This window comes from Lipotes vexillifer, unplaced genomic scaffold (genome assembly GCF_000442215.2).
Source record: "Lipotes vexillifer unplaced genomic scaffold, Lipotes_vexillifer_v1.1 scaffold902, whole genome shotgun sequence".
Lineage (NCBI taxonomy): Eukaryota > Metazoa > Chordata > Mammalia > Artiodactyla > Lipotidae > Lipotes > Lipotes vexillifer.
In genome coordinates this window covers 26,806-48,348 of record NW_006794304.1, presented here as the reverse complement: position 1 = coordinate 48,348, position 21,543 = coordinate 26,806, and the positions used below count along the sequence as shown (strand labels likewise).

The window sequence follows — 21,543 nt, the reverse complement described above, 5'->3', positions numbered from 1 at the left end:
CAATTATTGTCTCTACCATTTGCTTAAATTTATCATTTACCACTTAATATTGTAAAGGAGAGTTATGTGTGTCTGTGTGTGTGTCACATTTCCCTAAGCGTATATGAAATTTCTAAAAAAGACAGGGAACTTGTCTTGGTCTTAGACTTGCATAGTGCATTTCATAGTAAGTCCTTAAGACATTTTTGTGCCACAAATTCTCTCTGAAATTGAGTTTTCTTAAGGTCTCCTCCAGCACTAATATAATGTTTGAGTCCCCTCAACACCTAGAAAAATAAATATTAGGGTTGCTTGATATGGAGATTCTTTTTTTAAAAGACTGAAGTCTTTAAGAGAAGAATAAAGGCCACCAAGTGGAGTGGTGCTGAAAACTCTCTCCCTCTGTGCTTTACCTGAATTAGCCCTTAATAATGGCTCTTCATACATTCTTCAGTATGGCCCTGGTGTCATGAAGGCCATCATAGAGAGGGACTAAGGAAGCCCTAAAGTGCATGTCCTAATTGTTAAGGTGAGGATGAGAATGAGAATAATTACTAACATTTATTTTGGCTTGATGGTTACCAAAGTTTCTACTCATATGATTTTCTGATCACTAATTAGACAGGCAATTTTATAGTTATTATTTCCATTCTGTGGATGAAAATACTGAGACTCAGAAAAGTCTTCTGGCTTTATTAAGTTTGCCCAGCTCATAAGTAGAAGTACTAGCACCTATGTCTTCAGCCTCCTTATCTTTCCACTGCATGCTATGGTTTTGCAGCTGCCTCAGACCTCAGATGGAATGTCCAAAGGTGCATATTACGTTTGTGCAAGCCCTACACCTTTTCTCAGCAAACCCAGGAATCTCATCCCCAACACCACAGCACAAAATAGCAACAGGGCTTCCGCTAGCTTAGCGTATCTGCCACCCCCACTGCCTTATCCTTTGATGCCCCAGCATCGCTTCCTGAATGACTTGCTGCAGAAGACAAGACATACTTCAAAAACGACACCACACACCAATCATTTTGTGACCACACAATTGTGTTCCTATTAAGAAGGCCTCACCCTTAGCAAACTTCCCACCACTTCCTGGGGTTTGATAAGAGAATTATGAGTCTATGGAACCCACACCATTTCCATCTTCTCACACTGAACCTGAATCCAAAGAACAGAATGGAAATTAGGCACAAGGACCTGATTAAAAAAAAAAGCCTTATGAGACATGGGAGATCTGGCACCAGGACCAGCCATATAATTTGTGGAACCCAGTAGAACATGAAAATATGGGGTCCCTTGTTCAAATAATATTAAGAAGTTCAAAGTGACATGACAGCATTAAATCAAGTTCAGGTCCTTCTGAGCTCAAGGCTCTGTACGACTGCACAGGTCACACGTCCATATCTGGCATATCCAAGAATTCAGGAAGGGACACTCTAAGTGCCTTTCTACCCGAACTTATCAGCCCAGTGGAAGAGTTTTTCTGGGGAGAATTAATGTTCAAGGAATGGATTTTAATAAACTCTGACTCCTGTCACTGAAGGCAGGCTTAGTCTCTCCTGTTCCCCTAGTGGTTTGTTCCTTTTGCTTTTACCATTTAGTACTCATCATATTGTATTATTGTTCACTTGAATGCTCATGTGTCTTATTCTCTGGGCTGTGAGCTCCTCAGGGCTGCCACCATGTTCTATTCATCCCTGAGTCCCTAACACAGCATCTGACACTTAATTAGCACTTAATAAATGTTTGTAGATAGGGATCATTTGTGTCAATCTTTCCCTCAGGGCCCTATTATGTCTCATTCTGTACTTAGCCCACCCCAACTAAGTCACCAGTCGTTGCCTGGGATATTCCTCCTAAGGGAAAATCTTGGATGTTCTGAAAGGAAAGAGGTTTATATTAGAAGTCCCTGGCTCATTAAGGAGTTACTGTGTTGGAGAGTGGGGGTGGCCATAGTGAGACAGCACCATCAGGTTAAGAAATATCTTTGCTTTTCTGACACTTCAAAATGACTTGTATTCTCAATGACCTTTATTCTTGACCTCTTTTCTGTTTTTAATTAATTAATTTTTATTTTTGGCTGTGTTGGGTCTTCATTGCTGCACATGTGCTTTCTCTAGTTGTGGCGAGCGGAGGCTGTACTTCGTTGTGGTGCACAGGCTTCTCATTGTGGTGGCTTCTCTTTGTTGTGGAGCACGGGCTCTAGGAATGCGGGCTTCTGTAGTTGTGGCACATGGGCTCAGTAGTTGTGGCACACGGACTTAGTTGCTCCATGACATGTGGGATCTTCCCGGACCAGGGCTCGGACCTGTGTCCCCTGCATTGGCAGGCAGATTCCTAACCACTGCCACCAGGGAAGCCCTATTCTTGCCCTCTTTATGCCAAGCCTGGATAAACTTTAGGGTCAGCCTGAACTCACTTACATGGGAAACTTTTGTTCTGCTCTTCGGGGCTTACATGCAACCAGTACGCATCAGAATGGCCCTGTTACGCTTTATGGCTGAAGCCCTACTTGATTGGTCAGGGCCTGTACTTATTGGTTATTAAACATTTTGAATATCATACATGCTGGCTTAACACACTATTTCACACTATATAGCTCAGTGAGAATAACAAAGTGATGAAAGAATAGAAGGAAGAGGAGAAAAAACACTCTATAATTATACTGCCTTTCATTTTACAAACTACGTATTAAATCAATTTATCTTCATAAGGTAATAGAGGAGAAGAGAAAAAATAAACATTTCATTTTTTTCCATGTTAGATTTTAAAAGCATTCATCCTTCAGCTTTTACCTGAAAGTATTCCTGGATTCCCAGAACAAATCAAGTTCCCTTCTTATTCTCTCTCAAAGTACCATAACACTTAATACCATTTGCACTTATCCAATCAAACCAGTTCTCTTCATTTAACTGTTAAGTTCCAGAGAGCAGGAACTATGTCTATTTTTACTCACCATTGTACCCCCATCTCCTTACATCATGATTTAAGGAGTAGATGCTCAACAAACTTTTGTATTATAATTAAATTAATAAATACTGGCCATAGTATCTGGAACAAAGCTGACCTTGAATAAATACATTCATTCATTCATAAAAGTATAAATGAATAAACGAACTTTGCTTACTTCAGAAGTTGCTCCAAAAGATCCTAGGCAACATATAAGTTACTTCCATTTATTAACTCATTCCACAAATATTTACTAAGCACCCACTATGTGTCAAGTACTTGTCTAAAGACTGGGGATATAGCAATGAACAAAAAAGACCCCCCAAAATCACCAGCTTGGGGAATATTTACTCCAGAGCCTCTAAAGCACTCTCTCCCTATATATTCTAGGAATAGAGACATACATGTAGCTCTTTATTTGCAAAGACCACAGTAGCCATCGTAGGCTCTTGTCCCAGCTCTTGGACCACTTGGCAATATGACTTGGGAAAGAAAGAACATTTAATATCTCAGACCTCATGGAAGTTTATGGCCTTCATCTCTCAAATTCCATCTAGCTCTCAAAGTCTATACGCCTAGATAAATAAATTTTAATGAAAAGGATTACCTAAAATTCACTGGGAAACTTAGTTTTTGAAAGAGAATCCTTTAGAATACTTAGCCATCATATTAAATATATTTAAAGCAGAATGCCCCCACACACACGAAAAAGAAATCATCAAGAAACTGGATGAGCTGCTCCTTGGGGAGATTCAAGCCTGGGGAAACAGGGAATTCTAAAAGGTACAACAGTCAAATGGTTATGATTTTCTATTTATGTCCTCAGGTCTGGAAGCAGCTGAAAGTGACACAGACATCTTCATGGTGAATGGGATTCTGGAGGAGTCAGTTACTTTCCCCTTAAATATCCAACAATCACAGAAAGTTATCAGCATTTCTTGGAATTCCAAAACATCTGTCGCTTTTGTAACACCAGGAAACTCAGGAGCAGCACCCACAATTTCCATAACCCACCAAAATTACCATAAACGAATAAATGTCTCAGGTCAGAACTATAACCTGGAGCTGAGAAATCTGAGGTTGGAAGACTCAGGGATCTACAAAGCCGACATAAATGTAAAGACCTCTGAAATGATCACCACCACCACCAGGTGCTACAATCTTCAAGTCTATCGTAAGTTGTGGGAAGACAGAGGGCTTGTTTTTTTTATTTTTACTTTGTAATTTGCTGTCTAAAGAACACTTTTATTTCTGACAGCTGGGTTCCCTAAATCTTTTTATACTTATAAATACTTACATAAATATATCAGTACTTAAGAGGATGTGGCTTTGCTTGCTTTTAGCTATGTACTCTTCCTGTGGACCTTGTTTCTCTTTTCTATAAAATGTAAATAATCATACTCTTTACTTCCCATAGTTATTGTGAAGATCAAGTAAGACAGTGTATGCAAAGTACTTTTTAAAAACCTTTTTATTTTGAAATAATTATAGATGCATAGAAAGGTGTAAAGAAATGTATAGGGAGGGCCTGTGGGCATTTCACCCCCACCTCTCCCAATGGTAACATCTTACATAACTAGAGTACAATATCAAAACCAGGAAATAGACATTGGTACAATCTGTAGAGCTTATTTATTGAATAGATTTCACCAGTTATATAGGCACTTATTTATGTGTATATGTGTAGCTCTGTACAATTTATTCACGTAATAGCCTTATGTAAACACTACCATAATCAAGATACTTAACTGTACCGATGTCACAAGATTCCTTCATCCCTTTATAGTCACTCATTGCCACCCCCTTTCCCCTCCCAAACTCCTGGAAGACATTAACCCATTCTTCATATCTAAAATTATGTTACTTCACAAATGTTACATAGATAGAATCATGCAGTATGCAAGCTTTGGAGATTGGCTTTTTTCATTCAGCATAATTTCTTTGAGCCATCCTAATTATTGCAAGTATCAATAGGTTATATATTTTTATTGTTGGATAGTATTTCATGGTACAGATGTACTACTTTGTTTAACCATTCACCTATTGAGGGATATATTAGTTGTTTCTAGTTTGGGCATTATTACAAATAAAGCTGCTATGAATATCTGTGTACAAGTTTCTGCATGAAGTAAGTTTTTGTTTCTTTAAGATAAATGTTCAAGAATGAAATCATATGGTAAGTCCATTTTTCTTTCTTTAAATGGTTTATTGTGATAAAATATACATAACATTTAACATGTTAATCATTTTTAAGTGTAACATTCAGTGGCATTAAGTACGTTTACATTGTTGTGCAATCATCACCACTCTTCAACTCCAGAAATTTTTTTCCCCTTTTAGATAGATTCTATTTTTTAGAGCAGTTCAAGGTTCATACAAAAGTTTAGTAAAAAGTACGGAGTTCCCATATGCACCCTGCCTCCTATGACAAACATAGCCTCCTACATTATCTACATCCCCCACCAGAGTGATATATTTATTACAATTAATAATGTACATTGATACATCATTAGCAACCAAAGTCCACAGTTTACATTAGGGTTCACTCTTGGTGTTATACATTCTATGGGTAATGACAAATATATAATGACATTTATCCACCATGACAGTATCATTCAGAATAGTTTCACTGCCCTAAAATCCCTCTGTGTTCTGCTTATTCATCCCTCCCCTCAAGCCCTGGCAACCACTGATCTTACTGTATCCACGGTTTTGTCTTTTTCAGAGTGTCATGTAGTTGGAATCACACAGTATGTAACCCTTTCAGGTTGGCTTCGTACACTTAGTAATATGCATTTAAGTTATCTTCGTATTTTTTCATGGCTTCATAGCTCTCTCCAGAAATTTTGAGTCATTTTTATTGTTAAAAGGATTGCCAAATTATTTTGCATTCCCACCAAAAATGTACGAGTGATCAGTATCTCCACATCCTCACAGCATTTAGTGTTGTCACTGCTATTTTGGTCATTCTGATGAGTGAGTAGTATATTTCATTTTGGTTTTTAATTTTAATTTCTCCAGTAGCTAATGCAAAATGCCTTTAAAAGGTAAAATATTAGTACTGTTATCATCACTAAAATTACCGCAATTCACTAGGAGATGTGTGTGGTGTGATACGCAATGCTACTCAAAGTGTGGTCTGTGTGATGGCAGCATCAGCATCACCTGGGAACTTATTGGAAATGCAAATTCTCAGGCCACAGTCCTTACCATTGGTGGTGAAGCCCAGGAATCTGTGTTTTAACATTCTCTCTGAACTATTCCTATGTGTGCTGAAGTTTGAGAAGTGCTAATCTAGAACTGCCCTGTCCAATATGGTAGTCAGTAGCTACATGTAGCTATTAAGTATTTGAAATGTGGTGAGTACAAATTGAAATGTGCTCTAAGTGTAAAATACACACTAGATTTAGCATCAGTAAAGAAACCCATAAAATATCTCATTAATCAATTTTATATTGGTTCCAGGTTAAGATAACATTTTGGATATATTGAGTTAAATAAAATACATTATTACATCACCTGTTTATTTTCACTACTTTTAATGTGGCTATTAGAAAAATTTAAATTACATAAGTGATTAACATTTTATTTCAGCACTAATTTCTAGCATAGAGAATATTTGAGCCATGTTTCAAGGATTTTACTGTCCATCTGCCCCACAGCAGAAAAACACGGAAATGCGACTAATAGATAAAATTTAGGTACACAGTTAATCCACTAAAGTTCAAGCTCCATAAAGGCAGAGACTGGTATATGATACACTTCATGTTCCCAGCTCCTACTTTGCCAGGCACATAGTGGGTGCTGCAGAAGTATTTGTTGAATGGAAAAATGAATTAATCATAATAGTCCCAGGTCCTAATACAGTGCCTGGCAATTGTAAGTGCTCAATTAATATAGCATAATTCAATCGGGTTGCATCTGGATAGGACACATACTATAAAGAACATTAATGTTAGAATTAGAACCCTTGCCAACTGTGTGACCCTGGCAAAGTTGTTTACCTTGTCTGGGCCTAAATTTCCTTATCTATAGAATATAGATTGTAATAGGTGGGATTAATTGAGATAGTGTTAGTTGAGCTCTTAGTACAGTGCAAGCCTTAAAGTAGATGCTCAATAACTAGCTGTTGTTATTAATTTTTTAACTCTTGTCCCCTTTTTAGATTCTAGTTAGGAAGAACTTCCTAGATGAAGAAGGCTCTGAACTGGGCATGAGCGACAGAGTCAAAGAACCAAACCCAAGTGTGGACACTTCAGAGAATATCTGACTCATTCAAGAACTTTGGCTGAGAAAATATAGAGGGCATTCAATTTTATGATGTTTGTTTTCATCCCGTTATATGTTTAGTTTTACCCACTCAGTCTTTAGGGAGTGTTAAACCATCTGCAATTAGGGCAGACTCCTGTAAAATCTTAGAGAAAGCCCATACAACAAAATCTGCACTTTTTGGGTAGTTAGCTGAGAAGAGAAAGAGAAAGAAACTGACATTTAATGGACACTATCTATTTGTATAGCATTCTACCACCTAACTTTTTAAAATACATAAAGATTATACATATTTAGGCAATATATGCACAAACAGAGCAAAAGATAATACAATGAAATGCAACTTTTCCTTTTCAGAGGCAGTCACTATTGCCAGCTTATTTTGCTTCTTCAGTAGAAAATTAAAGTACATATAAGCATAGATAGATTGATGCTAGATAGATTAGATAGATAGATAGATGATAGATGGATAGTAGAGTGGTCTTTATATATAATAGCTCATCTAATCCTCACAACCACCCTAGCTAGAGAAAATTGTTGTCCCCGTGTTGTAACTGAGAAAACCAAAGCTCAGTGCAGCTGGATACCTTCTCCACCATTCCATAGTTAGAGAACAGTAGAGCCTGGATTCTGAATCTAGTCTCCAATGGCTTCTCCACACTTTTACTTGGGAGGATGAAGGCCTGTCAGATACAACCCTGACCTTCTCTGCCCATCAGCTTTGTGTAGGTAACATCTCTGTTCCTGCAGAGAAAAATGAGATGGAATCCTATTCTTCACTACTATCCCCCACCTTTACACCCACAACAAAAAAAGTCTTTTTAAAAATAAGTGAACAACAAGCAGAGACTTAAACACTGTGGTAAATCAAGTTTCTACGGAAACACACACACACCATTTGGTTCCTTTTTCACTATACATATCTGTATCTATCACTGTTATAGCTAATCAAGGTCTTTACTCCAAACTTGTTTAGAAGCTCTTAGGCAAGTTATCACTAATTCTGATTTGGAATCGTTCCCTCTAAGAGTCTCTTAGGACCAGAGTATCTGGTTAGGTTGGAATCAAAGACTTTACAGCTCTTAGTTCCCATGTTCTACTCCCTCACAGGTACAGACAAATGGTTCCTATATTTACAGTGCTGAATTTATTGCCTTTACAGACTTCACATTAATTAGAAAGTTATGTGCCAGTTCCTTCCTCTATTTCCTCCCTCACATGGAAATAGTGGGAGGAGCAAACCAGATTGCAGCAGTTTTGACAAGAATGAACTAAACTTATCAGCTCTGAATGTGGTCCTTTTCTTATCTCCTGGTAAAAGGTTTTTCCTTTCCTTCTACCAGCTCCAGATCTAGATATTGCCTCAACTTATATATAATTGGGTTTTTGGTAACCCTTTACTACCTACAACTTTTATCATTTACTTTTTCTTTGCTTTAGTAAAAACATTTTTTAAATGAACTTTTATTTTTTATTATTATTTTTTAAACATCTTTATTGGAGTATAATTGCTTCACAATGGTGTGTTAGTTTCTGCGTTATAACAAAGTGAATCAGCTATACATATACATACATCCCCATATCTCCTCAATCTTGCGGCTTTCTCCCACCCTCCCTATCCCACCCCTCTAGGTGGTCACAAAGCACCGAGCTGATCTCCCTGTGCTATGCGGCTGCTCCCCACTAGCTGTCTATTTTATGTTTGGTTGTGTATATATGTCCATGCCACTCTCTCACTTTGTCACAGCTTACCCTTCCCCCTGCCCATATCCTCAAGTCCATTCTCTAGTAGGTCTGTGTCTTTATTCCCGTCTTACCCCTAGGTTCTTCATGACATTATTTTTACTTAGTTTCCATATATATGTGTTAGCATACGGTATTTGTCTTTCTCTTTCTGACTTACTTCGCTCTGTATGACAGACTCTAGGTCCATCCACTTCACTACAAATAACTCAATTTCGTTTCTTTTTATGGCTGAGTAATATTCCATTGTATATATGTGCCACATCTTTATCCATTCATCTGTCGATGGACACTTCGGTTGCTTCCATGTCCTGGTTATTGCAAATAGAGCTGCAATGAACATTGTGGTACATGACACTTTTTGAATTATGGTTTTCTCAGGGAATATGCTCAGTAGTGGGATTGCTGGGTTGTATGGTAGTCCTATTTTTAGTTTTTTGAGGAACCTCCATACTATTCTCCATAGCGGCTGTATCAATTTAAATTCCCACCAACAATGCAAGAGGGTTCCTTTTCTCCACACACTCTCCAGCATTTATTGTTTGTAGATTTTTTGTTGATGGCTATTCTGTCTGGAGTGAGGTGATACCTCATTGTAGTTTTGATTTGCATTTCTCTAATGATTAGTGATGTTGAGCATTCTTTCACGTGTTTGTTGGCAATCTGTGTATCTTCTTTGGAGAAATGTCTCTTCAGGTCTTCTTCCCATTTTTGGATTGGGTTGTTTGTTATTTTGATATTGAGTTGCATGAGCTGCTTATAAATTTTGGAGGTTAATCCTTTGTCAGTTGCTTCATTTGCAAATATTTTCTCCCATTCTGAGGGTTGTCGTTTCATCTTGTTTTGCTGTGCAAAATCTTTTAAGTTTCATTAGGTCCCAATAGTTTATTTTTGTTTTTATTTCCATTTCTCTAGGAGGTGGGTCAAAAGGACCTTGCTGTGATTTATGTCATAGGTTGTTCTGCCTATGCTTTCCTCTAAAGTTTTATAATGTCTGTCCTTACATTTAGATCTTTAATCCATTTTGAGTTATTTTTGTGTATGGAATTAGGGAGTGCTCTAATTTCATTCTTTTACATGTAGCTGTCCAGTTTTCCCAGCACCACTTATTGAAGAGGCTGTCTTTTCTCTACTGTATATTCTTGCCTCCTTTATCAAAGTTAAGTTGACCATATGTGCATTGGTTTATGTCTGGGCTTACTATCCTGTTCCATTGATCTATATTTCTGTTTCTGTGCAAGTACCATACTGTCTTAATCACTGTAGCTTTGTAGTGTAGTCTGAAGTCTGGGAGACTGATTCCTCCAGTTCCATTTTTCTTTTCTGAAGATTGCTTTGGCTATTCAGGTCTTTTGTGTTTCAATACAAATTTTGAAAATCTTTTTCTAGTTCTGTGAAAAATGCCATTTGTAATTTGATAGGGATTGCATTGAATCTGTAGATTACGTTGGGTAGTAGAGTCATTTTCACAATGTTGATTCTTCCAATCCAAGAATATGGTATATCTCTCCATATGTTTGGGTTTTTTTTTGTTTTTTTGTGGTTTTTTTTGCAGTTCGCGGGCTTCTCACTGTTGTGGCCTTTCCCATTGCAGAGCACAGGCTCCAGACGCGCAGGCTCAGTGGCCATGGTTCACGGGCCCAGCCGCTCTGCGGCATGTGGGATCTTCCCAGACCGGGGCACGAATCCATGTCCCCTGAATCGGCAGGTGGACTCTCAACCACTGCACCACCAGGGAAGCCCTCTCCATCTGTTTGAATCATCTTTAATTTCTTTCATCAGTGTCTTATACTTTTCTGCATACAGGTCTTTTGTCTCCTTAGGTAGGTATATTCCTAGGTATTTTATTCTTACTTTTGCAATGGTAAATGTGAGTGTTTCCTTAATTTCTCTTTCAGATTTTTCATCATTAGTGTATAGGAATGCAAGAGATTTCTGTGCATTAATATTGTATCCTGCTACTTTACCAAATTCATTGATTAGCTCTAGTAGTTTTCTGGTGGCATCTCTAGGATTCTCTATGTATAGTATCATGTCATCTGCAAACAATGACAGCTTTACTCTTCTTTTCCGATTTGGATTCCTTTTATTTCTTTTTCTTCTCTGATTGTTGTGGCTAAAACTTCCAAAACTATGTTGAATAATAGTGGTGAGAGTGGACAACCTTGTCTTCTTCCCATTCTTAGAGGAAATGGTTTCAGTTTTTCACCATTGAGAACTATGTTGGCTGTGGGTTTGTCATATATGACCTTTATTATGTTGAGGTAAGTTCCCTCCATGCTTACTTTCTGGAGGGCTTTTATTGTAAATGGGTGTTGAATTTTGTCAAAAGCTTTTTCTACTTCTATTGAAATGATCATATGGTTTTTCTCCTTCTATTTGTTAATATGATTTATCACATTGATTGATTTGCATATATTGAAAATCCTTGCATTCCTGGGATAAACCCCACTTCATCATGGTGTATGATCATTCTAATGTGCTGTTGGATTCTGTTTGCTAGTATTTTATTGAGGATTTTTGCAACTGTGTTCATCAGTGATATTGGCCTGTAGTTTTATTTCTTTGTGACGTCTTTGGTTTTGGTATCAGGGTGATGGTGGCCTTGCAAAATGAGTTCATCAGTGTTCCTCCTTCTGCTATATTTTGGAAGAGTTTGAGGAGGATAGGTGTTAGCTCTTCTCTAAATGTTTGATAGAATTTTCCTGTGAAGCCATCTGGTTCTGGGCTTTTGTTTGTTGCAATATTTTTAATCACAGTCTCAATTTCAGTGCTTGTGATTCATTTGTTTATACTTTCTATTTCTTCCTGGATCAGTCTGGGGTGGTTGTGCTTCTAAGAATTTGTCCCTTTCTTCCTGGTTGTCCATTTTATTGGCATAAAATTGCTTGTAGTAATCTCTCATGATCCTTTGTATTTCTTCAGTGTCAGTTATTACTTATTTTTCATTTCTAATTCTATTCATTTGAGTCTTCCCTCTTTTTTTCCTGAATGAGTCTGGCTAATGGTTTATCAATTTTGTTTACCTTCTCAAAGGCCCAGCTTTTAGTTTTACTGATCTTTGCTATTATTTCCTTCATTTCTTTATCATTTATTTCTGATCTGATCTTAATGATTTCTTTCCTTCTGCTAACTTTAGAGTTTTTTTGCTCTTCTTTCTCTAATTGCTGTATGTGTAAGGTTAGGTTGTTTATTTGAGATGTTTCTTGTTTCTTCAGGTAGGATTGTATTGCTATAAACTTCCTTCATAACACTGCTTTTGCTGCATTCCATAAGTTTTGGGTTATCGTGTTTTCATTGTCATTTGTTTCTAGGTATTTTTTGATTTCCTCTTTGATTTTTTTCAGTGATCTCTTGGTTATTAAGTAGTGCATTGTTTAGCCTCCATGTGTTTGTATTTTTTACAGATTGTTTCTTTTAATTGATATCTAGTCTCATAGTGTTGTGGTCGGAAAAGACACTTGATATGATTTCAATTTTCTTGAATTTACCAAGGCTTGATTTGTGACCCAAGATGTGATCTATCTTGGAGGATGTTCCCTGAGCACATGAGAAGAAAGTGAAATCTGCTGTTTGGGGAAGGCATGTCCTATAAATATCAATTAAGTTCATCTTGTTTAATGTATCATTTAAAGCTTGTGTTTCCTTATTTATTTTCATTTTATATGATCGGTCCATTGGTGAAAGTGGGGTGTTAAAGTCCCCTACTATGATTGTGTTACTGTTGATTTCCCCTTTTATGGCTGTTAGCAGTTGCCTTACATATTGAGGTGCACCTATGTTGGGTGCATAAATATTTACAATTGTTATATCTTCTTCTTGGATTGATCCCTTGATCATTATGTAGTGTCCTTCTTTGTCTCTTGTAATATTCTTTATTTTAAAGTCTATTTTGTCTGATATGAGAATTGCTACTCCAGCTTTCTTTTGATATCCATTTTCATGGAATATCTTTCCATCCCCTCTCTTTCAATGCATATGTATCCCTAGGTCTGAAGTGGGTCTCTTGTGGACAGCATATATAAGGGTCTTGTTTTTGTATGCATTCAGCCAGTCTATGACTTTTTGTTGGAGCATTGAATCCATTTACATTTAAGATAATTATCCATATGTATGTTCCTCTTACCAGTTTCTTAATTGTTTTTGGGTTTGTTATTGTACGTCTTTTCCTTCTCTCGCGTTTCCTGCTTAATGAAGTTCCTTTAGCATTTGTTGTAAAGCTGGCTTGGTGGTGCTGAACTATCTTAGCTTTTGCCTGTCTGTAAAGCTTTAAATTTCTCTGTTGAATCTGAATGAGATCCTTGCTGGGTAGAGTAATCTTGGTTGTAGGTCTTTCCCTTTCATTACTTTAAATATGTCCTGCCAATCCCTTCTGGCTTGCAGAGTTTCTGCTGAAAGATCAGCTGTTAACCTTGTGGAGATTCCCTTGTATGTTATTTGTTGTTTCTGCTGCTTGTAATATTTTTTTCTTTGTATTTAATTTTTGATAGTTTGATTAGTATGTGTCTTGGCATGTTTCTCCTTGGATTTATCCTGTATGGGACTCTCTGCGCTTCCTGGACTTGATTGATTATTTCCTTTCCTGTATTAGGAAACTTTTCAACTATAATCTCTTCAAATATTTTCTCAGTCCCTTTCTTTTTCTCTTCTTATTCTGGGACCCCTATAATTCACATGTTGGTGCCTTTAATGTTGTCCCAGAGGTCTCTGAGACTGTACTCAATTCTTTTCTTTCTTTTTTTTTATTCTGCTCTGAAGTAGTTATTTCCACTATTTTACCTTCCTCGTCACTTATCCATTCTTCTGTCTCAGTTATTCTGCTATTGATTCCTTCTAGAGAATTTTTAATGTCATTTATAGTGTTGTTCAACATTGTTTGTTTGCTGTTTAGTTCTTCTAGGTCCTTGTTAAATGTTTCTTGTATTTTCTCCATTCTTTTTCCAGGATTTTGGATCATCTTTACTATCATTATTTTGAATTGTTTTTCAGGGAGACTGCCTATTTCCTCTTCATTTGTTTCGTCTGGTGGGTTTTTACCTTGCTCCTTCATCTGCTGTGTGTTTTTCTGCCTTCTCATTTTGCTTCACTTACTGTGTTTGGGGTCTCCTTTTCACAGGCTGCAGGTTCGTAGCTCCCATTGTTTTTGGTGTCTGTCCCCAGTGGCTAAGGTTGGTTCAGTGGGTTGTGTAGGTTTCCTAGTGGAGGGGACTAGTGCCTGTGTTCTGATGGATGAGGCTGGATCTTGTCTTTCTGGTGGGCACGACCGCATCTGGTGGTGTGATTTGCAGTGCCTGTGACCTTATTATGATTTTAGGCAGCCTCTCTGCTAATGGGTGGGGTTGTGTTCCTGTCTTGGTAGTTGTTTGGCATAGGGTGTCCAGCACTGTAGCTTTCTCATCATTGAGTGGAGTGGGTCTTAGCATTGAGATGGGGATCTCTGGGAGAGCCTTCGCAGTTTGATACTACATGGAGCAGGGAAGTCTCTGGTGGACCCATGTCCTGAACTCAGCTCTCCCACCTCAGAGGCACAGACCTGACACTCAGCCAGAGCATCAAGACCCTGTCAGCCTCATGGCTCAGAAGAAAAGGGAGAAATAAAGGAAGAATGAAAAAATAAAATAAAGTTATTAATATAAAAAATAATTATTAACAATAGAAAAAATTTTTAAAGTAATAAAAAAAGAAAAGAAAAAGAGAGAAAGAAGAGAGCAACCAAACCAAAAAACAAATCCACCAATGATAACAAGAACTAAAATCTATACTAAAAAAGAAAAAAAGAAAAGAAAGAAACTGGACAGACAGAACCCTAGGTCAAAGCTATACAGACAAGATCACACCAAGAATCATACACATACACACTCACAAAAAGAGGAAAAGGAAAATAATACATATATCTTTTGAGAAGTCTGAGGTCTTCTGCCAACGTTCAATAGGTAGGTGTTCTGTAGGAGTTGTTCCACATGTAGATGTATTTCTGATGTATTTGTGGGGAAGAAGGTGATCTCCGCGTCTTACTCCTCCTCCATCTTGAAGGTCTCACCCCTTTCAAATGCTTTGTTGAACATTTATATCCCTAGCCAACATATGGTTGCAACTGATGAAGGAACCAACATGAGGAGTGGATAAACACAACCAACATATATATTGGTTGATATTTTCATTTAAGTTCAGTAATAAGAAAAAAGTGATTGAACAAGGACATATATATTGGAACTTCACTTGTTCATCAATGACGTGAGCAACTTCTTTGCTGAACTGGATAGTGGTTTTCAAATACTGGAAGAACATTTCCAATTTTTTGTGTGCTATTCACAATATAATGGCTACAGACAGGATGCATTGTTATTTTAATCTGCTTCAGTACCCTCTCCTCCATTGCTTTCTTAAGTCTAGTGTGACAATCAAGAAAACAATAAGTCAAGCCATAGTTTGCAGCATTTGCCAATTTCTTTGGTGTAAATACTCCCACTTTGGCTGATTTTAAGACCTGCAGAGTTGGGAAGACTTTGTATTGATACATCATTACAAGGGATAGATACAATAGATGTAAATAACCTCTAGAGCATAGATTATAGTAAATTGTCCAAAAAAAATTAGAAAGTGTTGAGTTTTGAAGAGTTATTAGATTTGTTTTTAATATAATTTATTTCATTGTAAGTTTTTAACATCCATCATGAAAATTTCTGAAAATTTAACAGTTGGCTCACACAAGCTGGTATGGGCCAGCTCCAGCTTACCACTGGTTCATGTGTTTTCTCCTCATAGGTCGGCTTGGGAAGCCAAAAATTACTCAGAGCCTAATGACATCTGTGAATAGCACCTGCAATGTCACACTGACATGCTCTGTTGAGAAAGAAGAAAAGAATGTGACATACAGTTGGAGTCCACTGGGGGAAGAAGGCAATGTTCTTCAAGTCTTCCAGACCCCTGACAGCCAAGAGCTGACTTACACGTGTACAGCATGGAACCCTGTCAGCAACAATTCTGACTCCATCTCTGCCCAGCAGCTCTGTGCAGGTAACCATCTCTGTCCATCTCTCCTGGAGTCTCAGAAATCACTCTAACCTGCTGCAAGGCCTGAATCGGCCCTAGTTCTCCAGGGAAAGGTGCCTCCCTTATGCCAGGGCTGGACTCAGGGGAATTCTCTTCCCAAGAAGCCCTGGAAAAGAATCCAAAGCCTTCTGGGTGATGCCGGGCATTTCAGGGTGTTCTGAGGCAGCCCCCGCTCAGCTCCCCAATTAAGTTTCTGATCTTGACCTTTAATAGCAGGAAGTACAGTTTCCCTTGGAGCTCTGGGACCCCCTTCTATCCATATTGAGTGTCCTTCAGGGGAGTGCCCCTGAATGTGGACAAGCTTGCCCAGCCTCTAAGGCCTATTTCCTGAGAGTCAAGTCTCACCACATCTTCTATTTCCAGACATCGCAATGGGCCTCCATACTCACCGCACTGGGCTGCTGAGTGGGCTGGCTGTGCTCTCTCTGCTTCTAATCATTCTACCTTCAGTGATTTTGTTCATTTTGCACAAAAGAGGACAAGGTAAAATTTTCTCAGAAGTTAAAATGTGGAAATGCACCTGCCTTCTTCCTTATTCCTGGGACTGAAGTCATTTATCCAAGGTGGGGTGGAAATATCCTTTCTTCCAGGGAATTAGTCTTCCTAAAATCCCCAGCCCCTCACCTTACCATCTCCCAGAAAGATGGTCCCGAGGACTATATAACATTACCCTGAATGGTCTTCAAAATATGTTACTGGGATCACCAAGATGTGGTGAGCCCAGAACTTGGGTTCGAGTTTAGCACTGCCATTAACAAGCAGTGCTTCATGGGATGCATGTCTTTACCTCTCTGACTCAGTGTTCTCACATATGAAATGAAGTTTGGACTAGGTCTCCAAGGTCACTTCCAATTCCATCAAAACTGTGACCTTTGAAATGTCATTGAGGGACATGTACTAATTTTATATTCCATGGTTGTCACTAGATCCCTTTGGGTTCCTCTGGATCATTCTGCAATTGTAACCATTCTCAATTCAGAAAACCTGATCTGGGGCCCTAGGGGATCATTTTACCCTCCTATTCCTCCTAACTCCGTGTCCACCCAAAATCTTGCTTTCCCACCAATCGTAATAACAAGCCTGTATGTAGCGAGGCTCTACATCTGATTCCATATTCCTGACTCTCCTTTGTGTCTGATTCCTCAGGTTCCTACTTGAAGACCTTCAGTAGGAACCCTGGTAAGTTTTCAGCCACGAGTTTCCCTGTATGATGGAAGAGATGCATTCACAGCACAGTGATTAAGCCTAAGCTTGTACTTTGCAGGCAGTCTGGGATGAAGGTGCCAGCTTGACCATTTATCAACTACCAGTTATTTTATCACTGTCTCAGTTTTCTCAGTTGTAAAATATGCATAAAAATAGGATGTGCTGCATATACTTATTAAACAGATTTAATGAATTACACATATAAAATGCTTGGCCCAGTGTCTGGTACCTCGTAAGTACTCAGTCAGTGTTAGATACTATACTTACAATTGACCAACCTGGGCTTGGCACAGAATGAGGCATTCTGGGGGCAGAGAGTTTGTGACATGAACTGTAACTCAAATGGCCTCATGATGGGGAGAAATCACACAACCTGCTGTAATATCACTCAGCTCAGGCTTGTTGTCTGAAGATATGTTGGTGTCCTGGAATATGAAGGCCCCAAATTCTGGCTATCTCTTTTCAACTTGACCCTCAAATATTCCATGTTAGGAGCAAAGAAAAGCAATACACTGGGAGGAATGCCCATGAATTCTTAAAAGTAGGGACTTATCTCTCTTGTCTGCTGCTCCGTGACCTCATACATAGCTTGGCATGTGGAGAGAGCTTAACAAATCTTTGACTCTGTGAATCAGTCAAGCAACAAATATTTGTGGAGCATCTACTACAGGCCTAACATTGAGGTGGTAAAAGAAAGGTGTGCACCAGAAGAGGCCAACACAGTGTATAACTAGAGAGAATCATTCTAGTCGAAAAATTAAGACCCTCACATGAAAAGAAAACTAGCCATGCAAGGCAGTGGATGCTAAGTGCCAGAGACAGTAAGACCCTTGTTGGAAAAGCTACCTTCAGTGCCCACACAGGGATTGGGTAGAATCTCTTTACCCTAATGTGGGCTTTGGAGCAGAAAAGAATTCCCACTGGGCTCTGGGTGAAACCTGAGCCAGGTGTCTCCCATACCACATGCCATCCCTAGAAAAGGAAAAGACAGTCAAGGATCCAAGCATCCATCTCAAGAGGATGGGAGTCATTTAACCTCTTGGGGTTTTATTTCTTCATCTGAAAAAGAGAACATTAGAATAGATCACCTCGAAAAATTCATCCACATTTCACATACTGTGGTTCTATGTTTGTTTGTGACACAGATGCTGCCTCAAAGAAAACAATATACACATACATCACAGTTCCAAGAGACACCCAGACAGCAGAGCTCAGGATCTATGATGAAATCCCCCAGCCCAAGGTGAGGTGGTGCTACTTGTGGGTCTCCACCACAGGCCCCCAGGACAGGGAGTCATGGGCAGCAGGCACAGCCAAGAGCCTGACGGGGTCCAACCAGGAAATACCAGGTCAGGGAAATGATGTCATGAGTCTTTCTGTGAGGACAAGAATGTGGTCAAGTGTCACCCCATGACAGCCTCCCGGGGTTGAAGCCTCATGCTTTCACATGAGGGCCTCACTCCAGGTTAGATGAGAGTCATGACTAAGAGCAAAGCACCTTCTATAGGGGACCCACAACAGGGGAGTCCCTGATGTGAAGTGAGAGCTGTTATGTGGCCACTGACAGGTGAAGAAGTTGCTAATGGGGGTTCAAGGACACAGAACTGAGAGAGGGCCCCTTGAACTTGACTTCTTGGTCTGGCTGTAGCAACAGCTTGCTTTCCTCAGCCTGCTTCACTCTGTTCCACAGCCTCCCTTCTCGCCTGCCTTTTACCTGCCTGTCTCTCCCTCACGTCCACCCTGAACCAGGCTTCTACATGGTATTGCCTTTCTCTGTGCCCCCACCAGCCTGCTCTCCTAAAGTCTCCAAGGAGTGAAAGGGAAACTGAGGTCTGCCCAGACAATCCAACCTTGTACTTGGACTGACAGGTCAGCCGGGTCCATAGAGCCCATGGAAAGCTAAAATTCTGACTAAGCAAGACTCAGTCTGACCCCTCCTCTTGGCTCCTGAATATTTTTCCCAATGGCTGCCAACTGTCCCATGCTCACCCCCACCAGAACCCGATCCTCTCCAAAGCTGGATGGAACCAAAGTTGAAGCTGGAGAGGAGGCCACCTAGTGAAAGTGCAACCAGGGAGGGCTGATGGGCAGAAACAGAAGTAAGAAGGGGGACTCATAAGATTTTGCCTGGGCTCCCTCACTGAGGGAAGATGGGTGTTTTACAGGTGCTCCCCACCAAGGAGGAGCCAGTGAACACGATTTATTCCATAGTGCAGTACTCTGATAAGGTAAAGACTTTCTGATTTTTAGCCCTGTTGTCCTGTCTATTCCAACCTTTCTGCTGTATCTTGTCCATCCAACCAGGAGTCAGCTGGTTCCCCTGGGACTCTATGCTTCTCAGGATTAATTGCTGAGGGCCTTGGTCTCATTCCACACATGCACACAGCCTTACTCCCCAGGTCCATGACCATCCACAAGCTGACCTCCTTGATGTTGATCCCACACTTTGTATGCAGGAGACCCTAGGCCTCTGAACTACAGTGTGGAAACTCCAGCCTCTATAACATCCAAGGCCATTGCTAGCTCATGGTGTGGAAATTAGAAAGCAGGTGTCCCCCACCTTCCCCCTACCCTGGGCAGACACAGGTCCACACCAAGTGCACAGTAGAACACAGGGGTAAGTAGAACACAGGCTGAACCCCAGTTCCCATTTGCTCCCTCAGCAGACCCTCACAGTGTGCAACATGCCCAACAGTTTGTAGCGCTCTAGTGACACTCATATTCCCTGTGCCTCAGTGTCCTTCTCTCAATTATGCAAACAGAGAAGGTAAGTCCTGATCTTTGACAGGACTTTCAGTTTGGGGAATCTGGTGAGGAGTTGATACAGTCTGAGGGTTCTGATTTCTGCTACAGTAAGGACAGCTCTGGGGTATCTGGGTGAATCAAATATTTTGGAAGTGTTTTTGTTTAATAGCTGAGCTAATAGGTAGGAAGGTAATCATGAAAGATAAATTTGAACCCGGAAGTTTTGGAAGAAAGGGATAATAATGATAACAAATGAAGAGTGAGAAGAAATATCGGGATACAAAAATGGAATGCAAATGAATCCATGAATAAGAATTAAGAGCTGATTCTATGAGGCATCTATGAGTTGGCCAAGTAGGAAGGTCGTAAGGGAACTCAATGCACAGGTCAGTTTGAATGTAAAGATAAGCCAAGTGTCCAGGAGAACAAGATAAAAGGACCTTGACTTCCTCAGTGATCAGGAGATGAAAGGAGGGAGAAGGAAAAGAAGGAGGTGAGTGAGGAAAGAGGAGGAGGAGGGAAAAGGAAGGAGAAGCAGGAAGCGGGAAGCAAGGTGTCCACATGTTTGAACCAGGATTGGAAGGAGAGTGGGAGGAAACAGAGAAGAAAATACAACTGGAAAAGACTAGACTTAAGGGATTAATCAGGAACTCTTGGATTGAGACATCTCAAAGTAAACCCTCTAGACAAGTTGGATGACAATTATTAATTTGGATAATGTGTAATTTAAAACCTAGGACTCTGCGAGCCAATGGGAGGGTTGTCTGCAGTATTCTAAGTAACTAGAGCATATGACACCAGTGGAGGTGACTCACCACTAAATATAGTCCAAGGTGCAGTTACTGGGATACAGAAGGAATGAAGGCTGAACTAGGAACATGGAACATGGGTAGCTTGAGCCTGGATGTTGCCTCAAGCCTATAATCAAAATCAGTGCAAATATCCACATTCTCTACTGCTACCTTTTCTAAGCTAAGAAGTTGATTACCTAAGGGCTTCCAAATTGGGTGGCTGGAACAGAGGTGAGGGACTCAGCAAAGGGCAAGGCCCTGTTACCCCAGTTTACCCCAGAACCAGGGAAATCTAAGGCATCGGTCTGTGCCATTTGCATGATTCTCGAGGGCTCCTTGTGGGACTGGAATTCCCTACCAGCACCTTTCAGTCAACATGTCCTCCTTCTCCCTTTTGTGCAGATGGGGAAAACCAACACTCAGGACAGCAAACCTCCTGGGACTTCAAGCTATGAAATTGTGATCTAGGCTCCCAGATGGAATTCTCCCCATGGAAACTGAGCTACAACCATATCTACTGGCAGATGCTCCAGACCTAGACTTGCTCTGCCCAGATCTTACCTGGAGATTGCAAATCACCAGATCCCAACACGTAAGCAAAGAAGAAAACACTTTGTTTCTGGGCATAGCTCATGCCTAGATAAGCAAATGGATGCATGCCCTTTCTGAAATCGCTCCCTTCCTGATGAATGACAAGGAAGGTCCTTTGGCACAGTGCCTCCCACCCTTTTTCACATCGCAGCACATGGAGAAAATATTTTTATGGCCCAATGGGGTAAACAGTCAAGATTGCTCATGGCTGGAGACT

At 39.8% G+C, this 21,543-nt stretch overlaps 1 protein-coding gene across 1 annotated transcript in view; it reads left to right on the top strand.

The window, feature by feature from the left end:
• The window catches only part of CD84 (CD84 molecule), a 35,447-nt gene extending 14,244 nt beyond the window's left edge, over window positions 1–21,203 (top strand). Inside the window, exons 2-6 of the mRNA XM_007467100.1 lie at window positions 15,706–15,957; window positions 16,357–16,476; window positions 18,345–18,442; window positions 19,365–19,427; window positions 21,138–21,203. Coding sequence (XP_007467162.1) covers window positions 15,706–15,957; window positions 16,357–16,476; window positions 18,345–18,442; window positions 19,365–19,427; window positions 21,138–21,203 — 599 coding nt within the window. The remainder of the gene's footprint in view (window positions 1–15,705; window positions 15,958–16,356; window positions 16,477–18,344; window positions 18,443–19,364; window positions 19,428–21,137) is intronic.
• Window positions 21,204–21,543: the final 340 nt, after the last annotated feature.